General features: G+C 33.1%; 1 protein-coding gene across 1 annotated transcript; it reads left to right on the forward strand.

Annotated features, from left to right (window-relative positions):
- Positions 1-8,822: 8,822 nt before the first annotated feature.
- LOC149538267 (pleiotropic drug resistance protein 2-like) lies at positions 8,823-17,350 on the forward strand. Its single transcript, XM_089799635.1, has 23 exons — positions 8,823-9,944; positions 10,537-10,657; positions 10,758-10,846; positions 10,958-11,042; positions 11,139-11,298; positions 11,620-11,696; positions 11,792-11,845; positions 11,990-12,080; positions 12,164-12,465; positions 12,571-13,169; positions 13,286-13,446; positions 13,534-13,637; positions 13,731-13,896; positions 14,004-14,150; positions 14,230-14,396; positions 14,499-14,831; positions 14,927-15,217; positions 15,316-15,399; positions 15,487-15,620; positions 15,723-15,950; positions 16,061-16,232; positions 16,564-16,818; positions 16,922-17,350. The coding sequence occupies exons 1-23, from the start codon at positions 9,577-9,579 to the stop codon at positions 17,192-17,194; spliced, it is 4,461 nt and encodes a 1,486-aa protein (XP_089655761.1). The 5' UTR covers positions 8,823-9,576; the 3' UTR covers positions 17,195-17,350.
- Positions 17,351-26,466: the final 9,116 nt, after the last annotated feature.

Here is a 26,466-nt window from a genome sequence, read left to right on the forward strand (position 1 = left end):
TTTACTAGGTCTCATGTCCCTCTTTGACCACCATAATTCTTACCATCACCCACTAGTAGGCCACCCCTTCACCCTCGACACCCATCCCTTGTGAGTCAAAAGTTAAAAATTATATGGATGCCCCCTTTGCAAGCCTTGATTCTTTTGATGATTCCACCATTCTGGAAACCTTGGGTGTTAGCAAACTTAAGGAGCTCAGTGAAGCCTAGGAAACTTTCCTGGGTAAAAAAAGCTAAAAAAACACCCTTAACATGGACAATGAAAGTGAAGAGGACACCCAACGACACCAAACTTGTTGCTCTAGTAGACTAGATAAGGAGTAGGAAAAAAAACTATCAAGGACTTGGCTAAAAATGAGGAGACCTAGACAGATATTGATAGCAAGAAGCCTAGTGCAAGTGAGTCAAATGACTCCTCCTCTTGCAAGGAAACCCATAGTCCTACAAGTAACCCTTCCCTAGCCCCCTTATTAATCCCCCTAACCCCTGACCCTGAGAGAATACCTATAACCCCACCCCCATGTCCTCCTTGCTAAATTTGAGCAATGTGGTGGTTGGTAGCCTTGGAAAGGAAAACTTTGGTGGTTGTATGGTGGATACCTTAAAGTAGCAAATTGCTAGCCTAGAAATGTATGTCAAGAAGTTAAAGGAGGACATGACAGTTTTGATTATTTGCCTAAACAATGTGAGAAAGTTTGTGCTCAAGATTATGCATGCCTCTACCACCACTCTTTGTTTGTTGTAGGTAAGGCTTCCAAAGGAAACTTGGCTAAGGATGATAACACTTGAGAACTCTTCAAGTTCTTGAGTGAGGAATGGAAAGATATCTTATTGTCCAAGCATTTAGGGAAATGAAGTTGATGCTCATATCTATATATTGCTAATGTGTTAATTATGTTATCCCTTGGGGTTATTATCACACTTTTGGTTTTAATGGGTTCGCTAAAACTATTAGTATGAACATTGGTTATAGCCCTTTGTGGTATGATATGTTGTTTAAACTCTATTTCTAGTTTGAGTACTTTAATGCTTACTGTTATGGACTCTAGGTTGAAAATATGTAGTCATATACAACTTTCTTGAAGTGTTTTTTTGATAGAGGAAGGTCTATGTTGATGCATTTCAATGTTATTTGTACTCTTCTTGTCATTAATGTGCTTCTAGAGTACTTCTATTGTGCCATGGGCCAACATCCTCTTATTGATGCTATTTTCAAAAATAAAGTCTAACAACATATTGTAAGTAAACCAAGTCTTCTCTTTGAAACCTAATATAGTATAATCTCCTAAAATGGTTTAGGAGTGACATATGTAATAGTACAATAAACTTTGAAATACACTTACAAAGTGTAGTGTTTCTCATAAGACATTCTTGGTTCCACAGTGGTGGTAGTTTCTCCGTCTCATGTCCTCCCTATATCTTCACTAAATCTTTGTTTCCATAGAAAAACCTATTGATTCTATCATTATCGATCACCTAGTTGGTTTTTTCGATTTCCTACACTAAAAAGGTGACCTAGTAGCTTTTGTTATCACTTTTGCATTAACATCAAAAAAAAATTCTCCCTACCATGACTTTTTTTGTCCTCCAAGGAAGTGGAAAATTGCATAGATAAACCCTTATCATAGCCAATTATAGACTCAATGAAATAAAAAGCCCTACAATCTATACAGTGACATCATTCTTGAAATCATCCGACTTAGCCTGCTTAATGTGGATATGGTCCCCACCCATCACTAAGGAAATAGGAAAATAATTACTAGAAAGGTCTACCCTATTAATAAAGTTGTAGAGTCAAGTGCCTAAAGAAACTTGCAATAGAAATATAACTATTTAAAGGGAAATAAATTCCTTGTGTTCTAACTTAGGTATATAATTAATACTTCCCCCAGAAAACACAATTTGTGTAGAGTAAAATTTCCCACTCAGAGATCATTTCATCCCAGTGAACAATAAGTGTACACCTTTACAAGAAAAATAATGATTAATGTGTAATTAGGGACATGTTTCTATGATCAACATATGAGCTCACAACCTCCTAATTATATGTAATGACCCTGCTCAAATCTGATCCCAAAATGCTGATAAAGGTTCAAGAAAACACTTTGCATACAAAGGTCATATGATTGATATAAAATTTCAATTTGCTTTTATGGCTCTTTCCTTCATTAGCATCAATAAGAATGCTTGCAAGCAGACTCTGAATTGACTAAACAATGACCTAACATGAATGTGCAACTAATTTTGGCAATACACAATGCATATATTTGATCTAAACATGAGAAATGAACACCTACAGCCAACTGGGATTTTTACAAACAGTTAGTATGCAAACTAACTAGCTGATAAATAATGATATTGAATTGCTCAAATGACACCAGCGACTATTATGAAATTTCTAATACAACGCTCATGAAATATGGCCAAGACTTTTGGCATTTACATGGATTACAAAAATGATAATGTTGGTATAATGCACACCTATAGCTGAAACTTATAACACCTAAAATGCAATGCTAACAAAGGAACCTAGTTGTAGATGGTTGTAATAATTTTCTCCAACGCTACCTTTTCTGCTTTGCTTTTTTCGATCTGCTTTTTTCACTTGCTTTTTTCGGATCTATTTTTTCACTTTGCTTTTTCGAACTGCTTTTTCGGATCTACTTTTTCGGACTTCTTTTTTGGATCTACTTTTTCGGATTGCTTTTTCGGATTTTCTTTTTTAGACTGCTTTTTCGAAGCTACTTTTTCGGACTGCTTCCAAAAACTCAAACCCTCAGGTAGTCTAAGTATACAAATTAAGCTCAACTTGAAATGGCTGAATACCACTTCCAAAGTGCAACCCTTCAGAAGGTCTTTCACTTCCTCTGTTATGCAATCTCTTGAGAGGTATCGTTCTCAAGGATTATGCTGAATATTTGCAGACTATCAAACTCCACAAATGCTCATAGAAGATGTAGTTGAGTTACCAAATCCCGTGTATCCAAATGGGAGCCCAAGCCCTCTATTTATCTACTTTCCTAAGAAGTTACTAAGAACTTCTAGAAACATCCATTATAAAATCCCATTATAATGCACTTTTTTAAAATAATAAATAACTTTTAAAATAAAAGTGCAACTCAACTTAGAATTATAACATGTAGGCTCTGTATAAGAAGTGATGATAAAATATAAATAAAATAATATCTCCAAGAGCACAATGAGCTGTCTAATCACCAAATAATGCCAAAAAAATGACTCTCTCATCAACCCCATCTGCCTATGAGAGTCTGGAATAGGCAAATCCACGATTAACGCCATGTTGAACTAAAAAGGGGACATTACATTATATGACCCATGGAAGGGTTCACAAGCTTCTCATATTTATTCTAATGCAACATAGGAATATTATTGTTACTATTCTAACAATTACTAATCATATTATCCCATTTGTTTGTGCCAACCCACATCCCCAAGTTGCCTTTCCACATCATCCAATCTATATTCCAATTTAATCCAAACTTTCAACTAAGTTTTCTTGCTTCATACCATCTACGTTCAAGCCCCAAAAGGACCATGTCCAACACATAGTTAAAACATAGTAGAATCCACATAAACCAAATAAATGTTTCACCCATCATCAATATTAGTAGTTGATCTCTACTCCTTTATAATAGTTTGAATATTAACTAGGAGGAAATCCTTATTTCTCTAATATCTCATTTCATCCACATTGTAACCCAACGTAGCTATAGTATCAACTGTTACATTGGCTTCCCAAATATATGATTGATATCAAATAGGTCAATACCTATGAGGAGTTTGTGGATATCCCACATGATTTCATCAATCAAACAATTGGCCTATGATTAACATATGATAGTATCAATAATAATAATCTTAGAATCTTGATCTATAGATAATACTATAATGCCAATTCATAGTGCCACCCTAAGACCCCAAAAGAATTCCATTCCTATAGCTTCGTTGTTGGTTTTATTTTGAAGATTATAATTGTAAATTTCCACTATCTTTATAGAGTCTATCTTGACCACTCCCCATACAAAAAAAAGACCCCAAGCTTGTCTTGCAATCCCATGAAAATCAATTTTAACCCACCCTAGTCTAGGGGGAGACCATTTGATCTTTCTCCTCCTCACTATGAGCTATCAAATTTTGCATAGGAGTAAGTAGTGCCTCAATTCTTAGCAATCATATTTTCAAGTTGTGATGGAGGAAATAAAGGGAAATGTCAAGTTTTCATTGACAAATTTAAAGAGGACCAATACTTGATCAATTGAAATCTTGACACCATAGAAAATTCTATTGTTTCTTTCCTTCCATATGCTCTAGACTACATGAGGGGCCACTTAAAATGCTAATGTCAGAAAATCAACAATCTTCCTTAAAATGTCTACTTGGATAATAAGGGGCCACTTAAAACACTAATGCCAACAAATTAACAATCTTCTTAAAAGTTCACTTGGAGAACAATGGGCCACATAAAACATTAATGCAAACTCTAGGTATTAACAATGCAAAAACACATATAGTGGAACATAATCTATCTTACATACAAGAGGCCACCAACAAGAGAAAAACACATAAAGTTACCATCAACCTCCATTATTAAGCACAACAATAAGGGAAAGACTCCAAATATATTTAATAAAAATAATAGAAGACTAGAACATGCCCTTGAAAACTAGCGGCAAAAGTGTGGGCAAGAGAAAGAATATATGGTAGTTGCCATAACAAGTTTAATCATTTAATGCCATTTTTAGATTTATAAAGGTATACAATCCTAATTGAATTTTGTCATGTAAGTCAATTTATTTTTTGAGTTAATGTTATGCATGTAAGTTAATTTCAAAGTGCCAATTTATATCAAAGTGAAGTATAATTTTATTTTCTAGGTTTCAAGGTATTAATATATACAAACCCTTTTTACCATATATTAATGAATTGTCTTTTAGCTTTTTACCATCTTTAACAATATCTTTTCATTTATAAAATCAATTAAATATCACATTTATTTAATTTAGATTATCCAAATTTAACTTTTACACTAAGAAACATAATCTACAGTGATAATTAGAAAGATGAAATGTAATAAACGATTTTGAAATTTTTTTATAGCAAAACTATTTATTTTTAAATATAATTTATACAAATAAATCTAAATCTATATATAAATTTATAATTAATTTTTTTAATTAAATAACAAAAGTATCTTATATACCTCTACCTAAAAAGCATTTCGAAGTCAATTTAAATATATTTCAAAATTTTTATCTTAGACATCTTTAAGAAATAATTAAAAGATCAATCTTATCTCAATATCTCTCAACGTTATTTACATGTACATATTAAAATATCTATATTAATATACTTTTATTTTAATCTTATATTTACTCCTAAATTAATTAATTATTAATAAATGACCTTGTCTAACATTATTATGCAAGTGTAATTTGGAAAAATAAATTCACTTATGTTTTGTGTTCTATGTAATTTTCTTAGATTGTGGGAACACAGTTACCCATAATTAGTTGAAGTATGGAGCCTTCCTATACGAATAAGAACATTCATTGGTGTCCCCACTAGGCGCGTAAGAAAACAAAGTTATCATATTTGCAAAGATTTTGGAAAATGTGTGGAAGGTACAAAATCTATCATGTAAGCCTCAAGTACTCGGAAACCATTCAGCCTTGATGTTCTCATTTTTTAAAATTTAAAATTAAATTTGTAATAAAAGATATGAGAGAGTTTACAAAGAAATGATAATATGGAAACAATGTTAGTTGTGTGAAGCTGAATAATATTATATTGTTTTTTCTTTTCTTTTTAAAAGTGTTTCTTTAATTTTATAAAGAATTAACAAGTGTCATATAATAGTTTAGTACTTCTCATAGTTTTAATAGTTTTTAGTATAAATCTAATGTTAAAATAATAAATTTATCATATTATGTAAAATATTTAAATAAACACAAATCTTATATAGTTAAATTCTATTCATATATATCATATAAACTATTATAAATAAATTATAATATATAAATAAAAATATTTTAATAATAATAATATACAATAGTGTTTGTTAAAATATTATATAATATAAATATAGATTTTTTTTTAAAAAAAATATAAGACTCAAAACAATTCATTCAATCAAATCATCAAAAAATATTTAATAGAAATTATGTAGTTAAAAAACTTGCATCTAACTACGCATTTTATAATTAAATTTTAAAATGCAATAGGCTTTAAATTAAGACATGAAATGCAAAAATTGTACAATAGTACTTGTCGACAAGTACTTATAAGAGATTCCTTGTGTCACATGTTCTATTTCTTTTTACTTTTGTTGGTCTTATTGTATTACTTAAGTTGTGATTAATTTTATTTATTTCAACCAATTACATTTCAGTATTTTTATTTTGAAGTTCCTTTTTATTTATTTTTCTAATGTATATATGAGAGATTTTTAATTTCTAAAATTCTTAAAATTATTTTACTTTAATTTCATTGGCTCATACCTTTGGGGTCTTATAGGGCAGATTCCCAGGAAGCATACCCATATTATGAGGCGATATTTTTGGAAGAATATATGAAAATATGAAATAGATCAAACATATTTTAATACATTTTCAAAATATTAATACTTTAAATGTTAACAATTTATAAAAATAGAATGATTAATTTTAAAAATTATAAATTGAATATAAGATTTTTTAACATCTCAAATACTATAAAAATATTAAAACTATAATTAAACTATATTATACATTATCATTACCAATCAATAAATTGGTTGTCTTATAATTATTAATTATTAGGTTTAATGTACTACTCTATCTAATTAAACTATTATAACTTGACGACAAATACAAGCCACTATGTGGCACTTGTTTTCTATTCACTTTCAAAATATTTTCACAAGCAATAGTCAAATTTATAAAACATCTTTAAAGGCAATAGTCAAATTTATAAAACATCTTTAAAGTAAAAATATATTACTTTTCAACTTTTAAGTACACATTAATTTTTGTTGGTATTAGAATTTTCAAGATTTGTCCTAATTTTCATTTAAAGTATTAGACTTTATATATGACTAAAGTGTTTAGGTGTGCTAGATGTCTTCTTTAATACACTATCATGATTAAAATATTTATTTTGTAAAAGTTATGTAGAAATAAAAACTATTTTTTACTAAAAGTCTTCCCACAAATTACAATTAAGGAATCTACATTTGATAAACATAATTCTAAACTAAAATATTTTACTTCCACAAAAATGTATTTAATTAATAAAAAAATTCTTTTATAATCTATAAAAACAAATTTAAATACTTAAACTAACAAATTCAAAATGCAAAAGCATTTTACATTAGCCAAAGAAGGCTATGGATAAGTTGGATACCATTCTTAGGATTGCACATATGAAATGATATGCTTTTAGGTCTACAAGATGACTTACATAAGTTGAAAATTCTACCATGTATTTATCTATGAAAATTCTACTTTGTGAAGAATTCTAACCTATTGACATTTTGAAAAAATGAGGTGTCCCTATTACCCTATTTTATAAAATAATAAAATTTGATTATAAATGAATATCTCATATATCGCTATTATTTTCACCCATTAAACTATAAACAATTCATTTGACAACAATTTGTGCATTTGTTCTAACATCTTAAGACTTGGGCACCCTTCTTTGACACAGTCCTTGAGTTCTCAGGGTAGGCTCATTTACTTGTGCCCTCTTTTGACACAGTCGTGAAGAAAACTCATGGTAGACTCATTTACTTGTTGTATATAGAAATTTAACTAGGTTTCAATTTCTCTCAATTTCTCACTTTTATAATATAAAGTCAATGGAGAAAATTCATGAGAAGCTTATAGTACAAAGGAAATGACAAAATGAAAGGATCTTTTATAGTCTACAATAACAACCATTTGTTTTAGGATCAACATATGATTACAAAAAAACGAAATGATCTCATACTTACATGAGGGACCATACCTTACCATTTGCAAGATATAAATGTGTGACTTTTTTTCAATAATATTAAATTTCTACCATTAACTAAACACAAGAGTACTATCTAATCTCTATGACTTAATAAATTGTTTTTCCTACTTCTATCATATATTATTGATATATTCATGTGCACCTCTCATAGACTTCTAGTATCTAGACTTAATGACATTTTAATCTATTCAATTGTACTTCTCATAGACCTCATAGACTTCTATTAACTTAACTTTGACACTTCATCTTCCAAGAAAGTATATGTGAATTTTACTTCTCATAGAATTCTACTGTCCCAACCGTTTAACATTTGAATTCTTATCACCCTCCTCCATAAAATATTTTAAGAAAATATTTCGTAAAAATATCTAAAATTTGTATAGATTTGACTGAGCATGTATTGTGTATACACTTGGACTCGTTCCTTTTACGAAGTCATACTGAAAATTCATGGCCGGCTGGACTCCGTTTCAATTTGTCACTCTTTCTACTCAAGCCCTCGATTTGACTTTTGTTGTGTGTTTCCCACTCAAAATCCCGATCTTTGGCCGACGAATAATGAGTGTTTGGCGTGACCTTGCCCGTTAGTGTAGCCTCCCATGGGACCGAGGGCTTAGAATCACAACTCCTAGAAAAGAGAAACGAAAAGATCGCCATCGATCATGTTGGGCGGCTGGCTAGGCTCACAGGTACAGATTCCCGTGTAAAGGCTTCTAGAAGGTCATGACAAGCCGTAAATGGATCATTGAAATCAGTACAGATTGCAAATTGTTTACTTATTTATATGGGATGAAGATATATTCATTATTTGACTGGGTAGTGTGGATTCGGTGCGCGTCTTTATTCGGGAATTCCCGTTTGGGTCAATTTTATTTTGAGTGAACGGAACATTTTGGTTTTTGAGGTACCCGAATCCTTGACATTTGTAGTACATTCTGAGCAGTTTCGTTGAAGTTGAATGGGGGGACATTATATGTAGGGTGTGTGAATGATAAAAATTTGAGATTGGTTGCATCAGATGTGCTAGTCGCCGTGCTCATCGAAGGTGGGCAGGGTGTTTGATTTGTACAACCAAGATTTTCGTAGGAGCGTTTTTGTATGCTAGTAGTTTTGTTGAATTGGACATTGGGAGAAGATTGCATAAACCGGATTTTTATTGGAGACCAAGGTGCTGTTTACTCCACTAGGATCTTTGCTGAATTGGACATTGGGAGAAGATTGCATAAACCGGATTTTTATAGGAGACCAAGGTGCTGTTTACTCCTTGAATTGGGCATTGGAAGAAGATTGCCCAAACCAGATTTTCATAGAGGCTCAACGTGGTGTTTGCTCTACTAGGAGTTTTTCAAATTGGGCATTGGAAGAAGATTGGCGGTGGAAGTGGGTGGTGATATAGCTGGTTTAATTTTTTGTAGTTAATGGCTAGCTGAGATCCATCATGAATCTGGTTCTGAACTGGCCAAGGTTGTTTTATTGGAGCTGATAATCCCATATCTATATTGGGGAAAGTTTATATTGGAAATATTGAGATAGGATTGGAAATTGATCCAGGTTTGAAGAAATGGCAAGGACTACAGGGCTTGGTGATCCATGGGCGGGAGATAAGAGGTCTTCAAGCAGAGGGTGGAGATCTGCTAGCACCGGTTTGTGGACTGGCGACGATGTTTTTAGCAGGAGCTCTACTCTGAGAGGAGAGCAAGATGATGAAGAGGCCCTGAAGTGGGCTGCCCTAGAGAAGTTGCCTACTTATGATAGACTGAGGAAGGCTATTCTCAAGCAGGTCATGGACAATGGAAACGTTGTTCATGAAGAGGTAGATGTCACAAGGCTGGGGATTAATGATAGGCATCAGCTGATTGAGAAGATTTTGCGAGTAACCGAAGAAGATAATGAACGCTTCCTACTCAAGCTTCGTGACAGAATTGATAGGTACATGCTCTGCTTCCCCTGCAGTTTTTTTTGGCGATTGGAATTGGTTCTGGGCTATAGTTCATTTGGTTTCAGTGTTTGGGAAATGGAATTCATTTTGTTTCTGTATTTGGAATTGGGCTACTTGAATGTGCGAAGGCTTTTTTATTCGTTTGTCGCATTTGGAATTGATTTTGGGCTTACTCAGGGCATGTAGTTCATTTTGTTTTTGTGTTTGGAACTAATATTTCGCCATCCAAGGAATGATCATGCTTGTAAGATATTGTGGGATTCGCGAAGGAGTGGTGTCGATTTTGCTTTTATACTTGGGCTTGTGAGGAAATGGATATCAGTGATTATTTTTTTAAAAGATCGTGGTTTCTTTCGGGATGGGGTTTATTTTGATTTCTTTTTCCTATTTGTTTCGAAATTGGTTTTGGGCTTTTGTAGGAATGGACATCATTTTCGTTTTTATGTTCAAAATTGATGTGGCATTTTCAATGAACAAAGTATTGCGGGATACAAGCGTGGCAATGGTTTTTAAAGACAATGGTTCAAACACGAAAAGTTACTCTTTTAGAGTAGTGATTTGGGTGCTTTGGTTGGATTACAGGGTGGGCATTGACCTGCCTAAGATCGAAGTGCGATTTGAGCATTTGACGGTGAATGCAGATGTATATGTGGGAGGTAGGGCACTTCCGACATTGCTCAACTTCACAATGAACACTATAGAGGTAAGAATTCCTTGCATGGAGCCCTGAATAGATAGAGAGAACAAAGGACACTCATAATCTGTAATTGATAATTATTTTTCTTTGATATTGTCTTTGATAGGGTATGCTCACCTCCCTTCACCTTTTCCCCTCAAGGAAAAAAGTCTTGAACATACTTCATGATATCAGTGGTGTGATCAAACCTTCTAGGTGAGTGATGAAGTTCCTGATAATGTTGATTTGTAAACCTAACATTCTTTGAGAATATTGTACAATTGACTACCTGTATGAGATTCTTATGGTTCACCATACTTCCCTCAGAATGACTCTGCTTCTTGGGCCTCCGAGCTCCGGAAAGACGACTTTGCTGCTGGCTCTTGCTGGGAAGCTCGATCCTGACCTCAGAGTGAGAAATAAGCCATAAATTATTGGAGAGTGTAAACGTATTTTCTAAAATTCAGAATCAGTGGCTCTAAAGTAATGTCCTGTGTCAAAATCGCAGGTCTCTGGTAAAGTGACCTACAATGGTCATGAATTATCTGAGTTTGTACCTCAAAGAACATCAGCTTATATTAGCCAACATGATATTCACAATGGAGAGATGACTGTTAGAGAGACTCTGGATTTTTCTGGCCGTTGTCAAGGAGTTGGTACTAGATATGGTATGGACAATTTTTTGGGTTCTGTTCCCCACAAGGTCTTGTTCTCTCAGAATTTCTTGTTTCATTCCTTTAAAAAAGTTACTTGAGGAAACTTCAATATTGGTCTAACATACTTGAAAATGTAGGTTTTCATGCTAATGCATACTCTATAGACTATGATCATTGGCTTTCTCATATTTATTAGAAGTAATTTTGAAATAAACTGTTGTAAAGTATGGTTTTTAATCTTTTTGAAAAGAAAGTTTGTATTCATGCCAGCCAACCAAAGAACCAAAGATTAAGATCTTTTAACATTGAAGGTTTCACTTTCCATTATTTCAGAGATGCTTACTGAACTCTCGAGGAGGGAAAAGGAAGCAGGAATTAAGCCAGACCATGATATTGATGTATTCATGAAGGTTAGCTTTATAGGACAAATGTGGAGCTGTTAAGAAGAAACAGCGGACAATGGAGTTGTAATTCTGATTTGTTTTGTGGTTATTCATGTGTGTAGGCTACAGCTATGGAAGGTCAAGAAACAAATATTGTCACAGATTATGTCCTTAAGGTTGTTTTTTTTTAGAAAAGAAAAACGGCTATGCATTTCTTGCTCTTGACTGCAAATTCTAATTGAATCTGAGCTATTTCCTAAAATGTTCATCCATTTAACTGTGATACACTGACAAATTACCTTAAATAAATTCCAATGCAGATTCTTGGCTTAGACATCTGTGCAGATATCCTAGTTGGCGATGAAATGCGAAGAGGAATTTCAGGAGGTCAAAAAAAACGAGTAACAACTGGTATGTCTTTTGAGTCATAACCTTAATCTGAGAAAATTCAAGCAGTAGACTTCCCTGCTTATTTCAGTGCCTCTCCATTACAGGGGAGATATTGGTTGGACCTGCCAAAGCTCTATTCATGGATGAAATATCCACTGGATTGGATAGCTCAACAACTTACCAAATTGTGAAGTGTCTTCGCCAATCTGTTCATGTAATGGATGGAACTATGGTCATTTCTCTGCTACAACCTGCCCCAGAGACATATGAACTGTTTGATGATATAATTCTTCTCTCAGAAGGACAAATTGTTTATCAAGGACCACGGGAAAGTGTTCTTGGGTTTTTTGAGTTCATGGGCTTCAAGTGTCCTTCAAGAAAGGGTGTTGCTGACTTTCTGCAAGAGGTATTGTTTTTAGTTCAGTAGAACTAAACTTCATATTTATTATTTGTTGAAAAAGTCCTGAATCCCAGACTTGTAACAAGTTACAACCATGTTATGACTTTCCAGGTGACATCCAGAAAAGATCAGGCACAATATTGGGCAAACAAAAATCAGCCATATCGCTACATTCCAGTCAATGAATTTGCAGAATCTTACAATTCTTTTCATGTAGGCCAACAACTTGCAGATGAGTTAGCAGTTCCATTTGATAAGATGCGAAGTCATCCAGCAGCTTTAGTCACTGAAAAGTATGGGCTCACTAACAAGGAGATATTCAGAGCATGCTTTGCTAGGGAATGGCTACTGATTAAACGAAACAGTTTTGTTTATGTGTTCAAGACCACCCAAATATCAATCATGGCATTCATCACCATGACGACATTTTTGCGGACAGAGATGCATCACAAAACAATTGCAGACGGAAACCTGTATCTTGGTGCCCTTTTCTTTGGTCTTGTGAATGTGATGTTCAATGGAATGGCTGAAATGGCTATGACAATTGTCAGGCTTCCAGTATTTTACAAGCAACGTGACTTGCTATTTTATCCTGCATGGGCATTTTCCTTGCCTATTTGGGTACTGAGAATACCATTGTCTTTCCTTGAATCCGGAATATGGATAATATTAACATATTATGTAGTAGGTTTTGCTCCAGCAGCAAGCAGGTAAGATACAGTTTATACTTTTGCACCTTGCTGTTTATTGCCCTGTTCTTTCACCTTGTGGGTTTTGTAGTCAACTTTGACAATCTCATTTATGATCCTTTTGGGGTTTGCAACAGGTTTTTCCGACAGTTCTTGGCTCTTTTCTGGGCACACCAGATGTCCTTGGCACTTTTCCGTTTCATTTCATCAGTTGGGCGGACAATGGTTATTGCAAATACATTTGGGTCTTTTGCACTGCTCGTGGTCTTTGTCTTGGGAGGATTCGTTATTTCAAAAGGTACATTATTCACCTAAAAAAGTCTTGCCTTGATCCAAAAAGGGGCTGTGAATAACAATCATGCTATGGATGGTTTGGATTTTGTAGATTCTGTCCCTAACTGGTGGATATGGGGATACTGGACTTCTCCTATGATGTATGGTCAGAATGCCATAGCCATCAATGAGTATCTTGATCATCGATGGAGCAGGGTAAGATTTTACATAAAAGAGAATTTCCCAACAACTTATTTTATGAGTTTTTTTTTTCTCAATGCCTATGCGTGATTGATGTCTATTATGCAGCCTAACACTGATAGCAGCATTGATGAACCTACCATTGGGAAAGCAGTTTTAAAGAGCAGAGGCATGTTTACTGAAGATTCATTTTACTGGATTTCCATTGGAGCTCTGGTTGCCTTTTCAGTGCTGTTCAACATTCTCTTTACATTGGCATTGAAGTACCTAAATCGTATGTCACTCTGCAATTTAATCTTAGGAGAAGGATTCTTAATTCAGGAATGATCTACAATTAATTATTTCATAATTTAATCTTTAATTTGATTCATGAATTTGCAGCTATTGGAAATCCTCAAGCCACCATTTCCGAGGAGGCTCTTGAAGAGAAACATGCCAATCGTACAGGTGAAGAGTTATCTTCTAGAGGAAGGCAAAATTCCAAAACCTCAGGCTTGTCATCTCATTCGTTGGGTGCATCAGCCGAAGGTACTTCCTTGAAAAGCACCATGATCAGACTTTACTTGGTAATAAGTGAATTGAGGCTTACTTACTGCATTCATTTCAGGTATTGACCTGGCAATGAGGCGGTCTAGCATCTCCTCAGGTGGACACTCTGACCGAATTGAAGCTATCGATGCCAGTGGTGTGGCTCCTAAGAGAGGGATGGTATTACCATTTCAACCTCTGTCACTTGCTTTTGACCATGTCAATTACTATGTTGACATGCCTGCGGTGAGTTTATGCTTGTGAAATCGAGGCTGATATAATTTGTTCATTACAATGTGCTATGTGATCCATTAAGCCCTGTCCTGAGTGTGTATTAGCTGGTGACAGGAAATGAAGAGCCAAGGTATTCCAGAAGACAGGCTTCAATTGTTACGGGATGTCAGTGGTGCTTTTCGACCTGGTGTCCTCACAGCTTTAGTTGGTGTCAGTGGTGCTGGCAAAACCACCTTAATGGATGTTCTTGCAGGAAGAAAGACTGGAGGCTACATTGAAGGAACCATCACCATATCTGGATATCCCAAAAAACAAGAAACCTTTGCTCGTATTGCGGGTTATTGTGAGCAGAATGATATCCATTCCCCATTTGTGACAGTTCATGAAGCTCTGATCTATTCAGCTTGGCTTCGTCTGCCTGCAGAAGTCAATGCACAAACACGGAACGTATGTTGCTTTCCCAATTGAAGGGAATTGATGATTATTTGGATTTTGGAGAAAACTAATTCAACACATAACTATTTACAAAATTGTCTCTGCAGATGTTTGTAGAGGAAGTAATGGAACTTGTTGAGCTGTCACCTCTAAGACATGCTCTTGTCGGTCTCCCTGGAGTAGATGGCCTCTCAACAGAGCAGCGCAAAAGGCTTACCATAGCTGTTGAACTGGTTGCAAACCCCTCCATTATTTTCATGGATGAGCCAACATCAGGGCTCGATGCTCGGGCTGCAGCTATTGTCATGAGGACTGTTCGCAACACTGTTGACACAGGGCGTACTGTTGTCTGCACAATTCACCAACCAAGCATTGACATTTTTGAAGCATTTGATGAGGTATGCACGAATATGAAAATGCTGTTTTATGTACAGACAAAAAGAGGCTTTGGTCTTGTCTTTTCCACCTTAATAAACTTAAATTGATTATGCTGCAGCTTGTGCTGATGAAAAGGGGAGGACAAATCATATATGCAGGGTCACTTGGGCGTCATTCTCACAAGTTGGTTGAATACTTTGAAGTGAGGAAATCGATACCTGTTGGGCTCTTCCTTTTTTACTTGTCTCCTAGTGGTTGTGATGTAATTGGAATCCATTTTTTGATGTAGGCAATTCCAGGAGTCCCCAAAATTACCGAGGGTTACAATCCAGCAACTTGGATGCTTGAAGTTAGTTCTCCTAGTGCAGAAGTGCAACTTGGAATAGACTTTGCAGAAGTCTATGCGGGTTCCACTCTTTACCAGTAAGCCTACTCTTTAGAGCCACTCAAACTTTATATACGTGAATGTTCAATTGCTTCAATTTATTTTTCTCTATAGCACTCAGTTATGCCATCTTGTTTCAGGCGGAACCAGGCACTTATCAAAGAGCTCAACACACCTGCACCTGGCTCTAAGGACATCCACTTTACTTCGCAATATTCTCAGAGCTTCTATGTGCAATGCATGGCTTGCTTATGGAAGCAGCATTGGTCTTATTGGAGGAACCCACCCTATAATGTTGTCCGCATTTTTTTCACTTGTGTTTCAGCCCTAATGTTTGGAAGTATATTCTGGAAACTTGGCAGGAAAACGTAAGATCTGGGAGCATCAGTTGGCTTCATATACTGAAATACTTAAGCTATTTTACTACTGTTGTCTGCAGGGTTATCTGATAAGATTGTGTGATTTTTTTGGTTGACAGACACAAACAACAAGATCTGAACAATATTCTTGGAGCCCTATATGCTGCAACAATTTTCCTTGGGGTCAGCAATTCTTCTTCTGTTCAACCCATTGTTGCAGTAGAGAGAACTGTGTTCTATCGTGAAAAGGCAGCTGGCATGTATTCAGCTATTCCTTATGCAATAGCCCAGGTAAAATGTTTTCTTATTTCATAGCAGCCATGTTTTTCAATAATTGAAATACTTAAAACCTGAGTTTCACCAAACAAAAATGTGGTAGAAGAACCAGAAAATGAATTGATTCATTTTTTGTAAGTAGATCACCCAAAGCATGTATCAAATAGATAACTTCTTAAATAATATATCCAATTAGGGCAATTTAAGTGAAAATTGAATTAGATTGGCTGGAGACACAGCAGGTCAATGTTGACGCAGTTAAAAAAATACCAAAAGGCCTACAAAAGCATTTTGGATGGGAATCTGATATATTATTTGACATCACTTTCTTTTGACTATTTTGCAGGTTGCCATTGAGATCCCATACGTCATGGCCCAAACAATCCTGTACACTGTACTTGTTTATTCCATGGTTGACTTCTTCTGGACAGCAGCTAAATTTTTCTGGTTCTTGTTTTTCATGTTCATGTGCCTACTATATTTCACTTTATATGGCATGATGACTGTAGCCCTAACTCCCGGTGCCCAGTTTGCTGCCATTGTTTCCTCTTTCTTCTATGGATTCTGGAATATCTTCTCTGGATTTCTTATTGCTCGACCCGTAAGATTTCTGACCCTTTTTTGAGGAAGTTTCATTTAGCTTTCATAATTTTATTGTATTTCATCTTCATTCTCTGAATTGTTCGCTTTCAATCATTCTGCAGCAAATACCTGTGTGGTGGAGGTGGTATTACTGGGCAAATCCTATTGCATGGACACTATATGGTCTTATTGTTTCCCAGCTTGGAGACTTGACCACTCCTGTAATCGTCCCTGGTGAAAGCACTTCAAAGACTGTGAAACAATTTCTAGATGACAATTTTGGATTCAAGCATGATTTCTTGGGTGTGGTGGCAACGGTCCATATAGCGATAGTTGTCATGTTTATAGCAGTATTTGCCTATGGCATCAAGTTCCTCAATTTCCAGCGGCGTTGAGACATTGCCATCAGGGATCCTCAATCCAAAAGCAAGAGTTCACTTTTGAATTTATCTGTAAAAGTAAAATTACATTTATATCTGTTTGGCAATCATAGCAGAGCACAGCAAAGCTCAGTTTCCAATACAAATAAAGCAATTATATATTTTGGTGTACACTAATTGAAACTTGTGTCATCTTGGGTATGATGTTCTTGCTTTTTGATCTCTCGCTGTATTCCAACTAGTCGTCCCATCCCTGAGCAGGCTTGGATTAGCAAGTTGTCATCTTCAGCACTAACATTCATTACAGGTGCTTCTTGTGTTTTGTGGGTATTCTTATCTTGAAATTTATTTATTTAAAGTAAATATTTATTTATTTATTCTGAAAAGCTTAATCTAAATAGCTACTGATTGTTTTCTGATCCAAACTGGCTTTATGTAAACACTTAAAACAAACTAAACTTTTGCTATCATAAAATAACCATATTTCTTTCTGTAATCTGAATGAATGAATGATATTAACATCATCTTGAGGCATAGGCAGTCAAGGGGACGTAGGAGTAGCACACGCCCTGTAAAATAGGACACCAAAGCTTTATATGATTTGTAAGGTCCTCTTTAGATTTACCTTTTGACATGATTTTTGAATAATGATTTGAAAGGTGAAAAGAATTTGGTTTATACTTGGTAACTTTCCCAGAGAAGAAGAATATAGATCTTTTCTTAAACAAGGTAAAATTGGTCAATTGGAAAAATATAACAAGTATATATAAAAATAGCATAAAATTATATTTAGATAATATATTATTTTATGGTGATTTAAAATTATGCAAAGACAACTGGGTACTTACTTGCCACAAACAGGTGGTGTTGTAGGATCATTATCAAATTCTGAATACAATAAACCTCCATCAAGGGCGAAATCAGCCATCTTGTCAGCCATGTTATTTACCCTATAGCAGTGTTCAATTTCATGATAGTGAAAGGATTGGAGACGAATTATAACAATAATGTCTAAGACATATTGCAAGGACCAAACAAATGACTTACAAGATGTAATGGCCTGTTCAATTATCATGGAGTCGCCCACAATTTTGAGTTTGCTAATATTTAAAGAGGACGTCAATTCCAACCCATATTTTAATGTAATGAATTCAGCAATTTTTTGTGCCAATGCCAATACTAGCACAAGCAAACTTAACAATTGACCCAAGAGAAGATCTGATTACAATACCAATCTCACATTCTCCAAGGTCCTGTGTGAAGCCCATCAAAATACAATTACATTTATCTATTTATAAAATCTTATTTTTTGTTTTCCTTAATAATTAATGAGAAAAAGATTTGAAGGGTAAGATTGTGAGGGAAAAAACTCTAAGTTGCTATCAACTTCTTAGTTTGTAAAATGCTCTTAGAATCAACTACCGGCTTTTTTATCAAGACATTCAAAAGAAACAAACTAAACTGTTCTTGTCAAACAACTACCATATCCTTATGTATCCTCCGGGTGCAAGGTGGAAAGCAGAAAAGTCTCACAACGTCATGAAGAAGAAACAAATCCTTTTCCAATCGTTTTTCAGTTCCTTACGTCAAAACCTTATGTAATTCTATTGGGAAAAAAACAAACTTAAATGCGTTTAGAATAAACTGAACTAATAATTGTGTTGAAAACATTCAAAAGAAACAAACTAAGTTTTTGTTGTCAACCGAGGTGTAACGTAGAAAAATCTAGCTGACTGTAATGAGCAACAAGACAAATCCAATTTCAAGCAATTGAAGGATAAGAGGGGATTGCTACGAAGTTTCTACTCTTTAGAAGCATTTGTCAGCTATTTGCATTAAATCTTTCTGATAAGCTTGTTACACTAATTGGAAAAAACAAACCAAAGTGTTACTGTCGACCAACTAACATGGTCCCCTTTTCTTCCATGTCAGTCTGGCCCGAGGTGCATCAGATTCTAGCTCGTTGTCATGAAGAAGATAACAATTCCACCTTCAAGTTTTTCTAGGAAACATAGAAATAAAGCATATACCTTATTGTTAATATCAATTAATATCCAATATACATCATCAATAAAGCATATACCTTATTGTTAATACAATTAATATCCAATATACATCATCTACACAGTCTATGATGGATTAAATTGATATTTTTGGTTTTCACTGTGTTTGATTTTAAAGACATTAAGTTTTCATCATCTATAAGTATTAAAAAAAGGAAAAATATAATAAAAGGGGAGAGGAGATCAAATGAAGATTCAAAATGAAAAAAGAAAAGAAGAGAGAAGACAAAAGGAAATAAAGATGTGGACGGACTAAAGAATGGAGGAAAAAATGAAAAGAAAAAAAGAGAGTACAGAGGGGTCATGCATACATGTACATGCATATGTATATATACATAAAAGGAGGGCATAATTTGATAATTAAAAAGGCTGCAAATAAATTGAGTAATCGTTTATAAATAAAAGTGATTTTTTCATAAATGTTTTAGGATATATATCCATGGTCTATTATGAAGGTAAGAATTATAAAAGAGAATATCAGAAGAACGAAAGTAAGCATTTTTTCACATGCAATTAACTTGAATGTCAAGAGGGAAAGTGAAGTTGTCAGCTGCACAATTGAGGACTGGATTGCATCATATTAGGTGCGAAACTGATATGTGGAAGATATTCAAAGAATCTTCCTATTCTACAACAAGAGAGCGACAAGAAAGGAATGACACTTGATCATCATAGAGTGCACAATATATGAGGAACTCTACATCGAGTAAAAAAAAGGTTTGAAGTTAGACAACATGCATCAGTTGTTCGAGAAAGAAATATTAACCATATGATCAACTTTCTTATCAAAACTAACATTATAATGTATAATATAAAGAAGCAAAAAAACAATTTAAAGATATTTTTAATCTCTATCCCATAAAATATTTTAATATCTAAATAATAAATATCATTAAAATATTTCGTTTCATTCAATAGAATGGAGAAGTAATTGCACTCAAATCCATCTGACATTATAATGTACTTGCTGATAGTCTGAACACTAAAGTTTCAAATATTAGAAAAAACATACTAAGATGATGATATAATTTCTGTAACATTTGAGCCCACACGGATCCTAATCAAACTTGAATGTCAGCCTCCAGTTTGACTTTCTTACCCGAGTAATAATTCTGTACTACAAGTTTTTATAGATTCCTTTTTAGATATCGACTCCTGTACTTATATTAAAATCTAGCTCAGATTGTCATGAACAAGAAAACAAATCCATTTTCAAACAAATAAAGAATATAAGGGCATTGCCACAAACTTTCTATTCTTTAGAAGCATCTGTCAGCTATATTCATTAAAACTTGAAGATAGCGCTTTGGAAATTTTTGAAAGAAACAAAGTAAGTGTTACTTTCCACCAACCAACGGCAACGGCTACCCAGGCAGGAGGATCGACTGCCTCGGTATTGCCGCCTGAGTATGCCCCATCTGCTCATGCCATGCATATAAACATTGTAACCTGTTTCTGATTTGACTGATTTGACTGTTTCCTGCACGCATTCACCATAGTACTCCGTTCAATGGAAGAGGTTATGTTTTGAAATTTTAAAAAATAGATAAGTTGAAATCGCTTTTTATGTTTTATTATTTATTGTAGTTAAAACTTTAACAATGTTAATTATGTTATTGATATAATTATATAATTGTAAAATTATGTTAAAATAATAACATTTTAATGATTGTAAAATATATTAACTATAGTTAATATAATAACATTAAATTATTAAAATATAATTTATTAATACTATAGTTAAAATAATAACATTAAATCATTAAAATATAGTATTATTGAACTATATTTTAATGATTGTAAAATATTTTAATGTTATTATTTTAACTATAGTATTATTAAACTATAGTTAATATAATAACATTAAATCATTTAAAATATAGTTTATTAATAATATAGTTAAAATAATAACATTAAATCATTAAAATATAGTATTACTAAATTATATTTTAATGATTATAAAATATTTTAATGTTATTATTTTAACTATAGTATTATTAAACTATAATTAATATAATAACATTAAATCATTAAAATATAGTTTATTAATACTATAGTTAAAATAATAACATTAAATCATTAAAATATAGTATTACTAAACTATATTTTAATGATTGTAAAATATTTTAATGTTATTATTTTAACTATAGTATTATTAAACTATAGTTAATATAATAACATTAAATCATTAAAATATAGTTTATTAATACTAACATTGTTGCTTGCGGGGATGGAGTAAGATTATCTGTGAGTCTGATTCCGAGGTGGTGGTGAACATGCTTTCTTCGCAAGAGCTTGAGGATGTTAGTTGGCAACTGGCCACTGTTGTTAAGCAGATTCTTTTCTTCTCTTCCTCTTTTCAGTTCATTAGGTTCACGTATATTCCTCGTGAATGGAATAGAACGGTTGATTGTTTAACCAAATGGGCATTTAGTCATGATCCGGGTTGGAATATTAGGGATAGGAGGCAACTGTCCTTTGAGATGGTGCAAGAATTTGATGATCTTGTTGCTCAGGATTGAGCTCCTTGTTGAGCTCTCCTTGTTGTATTTCTTTCTGTCTTAATAAATTTTTACCCCTCTTTTTGCAAAAAAATACTATAGTTAAAATAATAACATTAAATCATTAAAATATAGTATTACTAAACTATATTTTAATGATTGTAAAATATTTTAATGTTATTATTTTAACTATAGTATTATTAAACTATAATTACTAATGTTACTATAGTTTAATAATATAGCAGGAAGAAAATCATCTATCCTATAAAATACAATAAAAGTAATCATAATATTATTTTCATAGTAATATTGTTATGATAAATGACAAATTTATGCAAAAATGACCTGATAGTGATAATTAGTGGAGAAAGTAGTTATCATAATAACAATGTCATTTCTAATTAAACAAAGGTATGCTTTAATGTTTGGTTAAATTAGTTAGTTTAGTACAACATGCAAATAAGATGATCTAACTATACAGTTAAGATTCATGAAACAGAAAAATCAAACTACAAATATTTATAGTTGAGTTCAATATATTCAATTGGATCTACATTTCATCCAATGAGTTTTTCATTACATTTATGAGGCTTAAAAAATCTTAGTTGTACTCACATAAATTGTCCATATGAGTAACTTTCCAATACCTAACTATTTCACTAATTTATTTTATATAATCTAAATCTATAAATTAACCTAATTAATGTAAATCTCCAACATTTCTCCCCCCAACCCTCTCCCTTATTACATTAATTGAAGAAAGGGCATAAATTACAAGGGTTATTAATGCAACCCTTTGGAACATTGATGAAATTCCTTTAACAGTCATTTTTTCTCACTCAAGGAACATCAAAATAATCGCATAAGTGGATCTCTTGATCACAAACATTGAAGTTATCCTAAAAGTATGTATGTTCCAACCTCTCCTATACAATGAGACACACATCCACTAAAATTTTGCATATCCTTTAAGTGTCTCTAATGCCTTCTCTAGTGATGCATATGAGATGCATTTCCTTTTGGATTTCACAAATCCTCTAAGTGTGTCTAACACTTCCTCAAGTGTTGTAGAAATAATCATGACCTAATGTATCTACACATGAGACCTCTTTCCTCCAAAAGTCCACATCTCCTCTTAGTTTTTCTAATGTCTCCTTAAGCTCTTAAGAAACTATATTCAAATCTTACCCCTCCATGCTCCATGGAAGGAGAATCATGAAACTAAGACCTCTCTTTTCTTAAAGGATGCAAATGAATTAATCCTCCTCTTCTCTTTAGGGATGAATCTAATAAGGCTTGAATTTACACAAACACAAGTAAATATTTTATCTTGCAATGAATCATTTTTGAGAAATAATATAGCTCAAGTTCACATATGCATTTTTCTCTACATTGCGTCCAACCTCCTTCTAATTTCTTTGTTAGTTTTAAAGTCACATGATCTTTATCAAAATTGTGGTGGTAAAGCGAGTCTTTTGTGTTGGATTTCTACATTATTTTAGGTTAAAATTTAGGTTAGATTAATAATAAATAATTTATTCATTGATAGTTTTCGAGAAGTTATATTACCATAGGTAATTTTCTAGTAGGAAATTATAAAGGATTTATAATCCTTACAATGTTATCAAAATATCATCAATTTGAATGCAAAAAAATGAAGATCTATTTTTCAAATTTATTCTATGCATTCATATCTAGTATTAGAGCCTCAACTAAAATCTATTCATGTGTGATGAAGTGTGGACGTTTAAAATGAAGAATCTTTTTTTTTTCCAGTGTTGAACTAAGTGATAGTTTACAATAAGCATAGATAACGTGTGGCACATATTTCTCTCTTTGGATCGTATATATGGCTTAGAAGATGTCACTTTTGTTGTATTACAAATGATGTATTCCTCTCCATGCTATCCTTTGACTATGAGGTTAGGTGTCATGAACATTTGTCTTTGAGGATGGTGCATAGTAAATTCAGTTAGAAAATTTTCTTTCAAATGAAATGTTTAGTATTGCTTTCTAGGTTTTTGCATTGTTAATGATGAAGATTTTTATTTTATTTTATTGTCAAGCTATATTAGCACGATTTATTCTATGAGTGAATGTGTTTGTTGTCATTATGGAAATTATAGTGCAATTTCCAACATAACTATTTATTTCCTGTAAAGATCTTTCCTTAATTCATTGTACTATAACATCACATGGACTGCAATAGGAGTAGTGGGAGGATGAATAGTTTATCATGGCATTAATTTTTTTTGGTTTGAGAGTGAACTTAGGGCTTCATCTTTTTGACATTATGCCACCACTATTTATCATTTGAAAGTATAATTTCTCATACCTAAAGCCTACATTTATTCTAGTTTCATGTTATGGTTTCATCATTGACGACTATATATTATTCCCATTACAATATTATTCATGCCTACATCTATGTAATATTATTTCAGATAAAGCTGATTTTGGTAAAGCTGAATAAAAAAAGTTTCCAAGGAACCAAGGTTCATAGGTAATAATGATAATGGATAAATTAACTATGGCTGCAAAATTTGAAGGGTCTCAATTTCACACATGGAAAATAAAAATACAATTTTTTTATTGACTAAGATCTATGCAAAATTGTTAATCATGTAACTATTCCAAAACCACGATATGCAAACAAAGTAACAAAACAGATGGCTAAAGATAGTAGGACCACAAAATTGATTGGACTTAATGTATCACAAGAATATTTACATCATGTTGATATGTTAAAGACATCAAAATAGATATGGGATTGACTTAATATTTTATTGGTTTGTAGGCTTCTAGTACAAAAATATCCATAGAGAAAAAGTTGTTTGGGTTGACGATGAATGAAAGTGACAATATTTTTCTACATATAAGTAACTGTCATTAATTACTTGTTCAACTTGTAGGTGCAAGCTCTAAAGTTGGTGATGATGCAAAGACAATCCTATAAATACTATGCCATCAAGAATTGATCATATTTTTTTCACTTTGATTAAAATGAATCCTGAATTTGGAACTACAATTTTCTTGCTAATTGATAAATGACTTGTATAATTAATAAGGGTCATCGTATTATCAAGGAATGTTTATAGTTGATTCTAACATTATTTCCAAAAGAGAATTTAGATATTTTTTATTGTGAGAAAAATGGACATATACAAGTGAATTTCATTCAGCGAGTCAAAGAACTCATCGATGGAAAGTTTAATAAAAATACATCTTTTTTTGCAATTGAAGGTGAGACACAATTTTGTGGATTTGTAAGACACACAAATGACTTATGTGATGGCAAAAATTAACCTCATAGTCTAAAAGTTGATATAAGATTTGTATGTTAGAGAATAGAACACATAACATGAGGTTGGAGGCAACAAATGTTGGAGAGAATTTATCATCTAAGACTAGCTTCTTGCTTAGAGATGATTATTGCATGAGAAGCAACTAGGGTTGGAGGGGTGGGGTGGGGAGTTATTTTTAATGATTTTTCAAGCACATGAGGAGGTGTGAGACACACTCAAAGGATATGTGGGATTTAAGAGGAAGGACATATCATGTGTAAACATATCAATGGTGACTATTTCTATAACACTAGAGGAGGTCTTAGATACACTCCAAGGAGATGTGGACTTTCTAAGTAAAGGCATCTCATGTGTACTGTAGGAGGAAGCATTAGTCACACTTAGAGGAGATGTAAAAATTTGGAGGAAATATGTCTCATTATGCAGGGAAGGTGGTAACACTCATATTATTTAATGGAAACTTTAGGATTTGTGTTCATGATATCTACTAATGTGATTTGTTAGGTGTTTCTTGAGCATGCAAGGAGGATTAGTGAAGGCACTTCATCAAAGATTCTAGAGGGTAGGATTAAGACACTAATAACTTCCACTCCTGTTGAAATCAATGCAATCAAGGGGGAGAGGGGTGGGGATGTTGGAGTTTAATTTTTAAGTTTAGCATTTAGGTTAGATTAGTAAAAAAAATTGTTTTTTAATAGTTTGTAGAAAGTTACATTTCTATAGATAGTTTTTTAATAGGAAAGAAAGGCCTTATAAGCCAGGTGAATATTATGAACAAATTTGAGTTGATGCAAATCTATTATATTTGATTTGTTTCTTTTCTTTCATTTTTTATGCACTAAAAAGCCACAATAATATGTTTCACCTTCATATTTATTATATTTCAACTTTGACCACAAAAAGGTCAAGTTTCCTACCTAGAAATGAGTATGTGTAGGATCATGGTCAACCAAACTGTGCCCTTAAGTGGCAATGAAAAATCAGCAAATCAGGGTTCTATCAACTTGATGTGGAATTTTAAACTTCTTATGCACTTCTAATCAAAAAGTAGTGAGAAAATAATCTATAGGAAATTGAATTTAGTTTTTGAACTACTAGGCCTTATCCGAAGAAAGAAAAAATTGATTAGTCAAAATTTTGAATTTCAATGCAATAGTACAAAAAAATTAGGACAAAAATAAGTAGGCATATTTCTGACCACCTTAATCAAAATAAAATGATAATATTTTTTAATAATATTCTAGATATATAAGAAGTAGACTCATGCCTAGAAGTGACACATATTTTTGGGTCTTTTTATTCCAAAAAAGTAATTAATTATTAATTTTATGCTATAGTATTTTCATAATAAAAAAATAGACGTGTCTAACAATTGGTTCTTTCTTCAAAGTTGTCATAATGCACGTCTATTTAAGGAA

Source organism: Cupressus sempervirens, chromosome 9, assembly GCF_028749045.1.
Source record: "Cupressus sempervirens isolate cs-2001-9-10 chromosome 9, ASM2874904v1, whole genome shotgun sequence".
NCBI classification, from domain to species: Eukaryota; Viridiplantae; Streptophyta; class Pinopsida; order Cupressales; family Cupressaceae; genus Cupressus; species Cupressus sempervirens.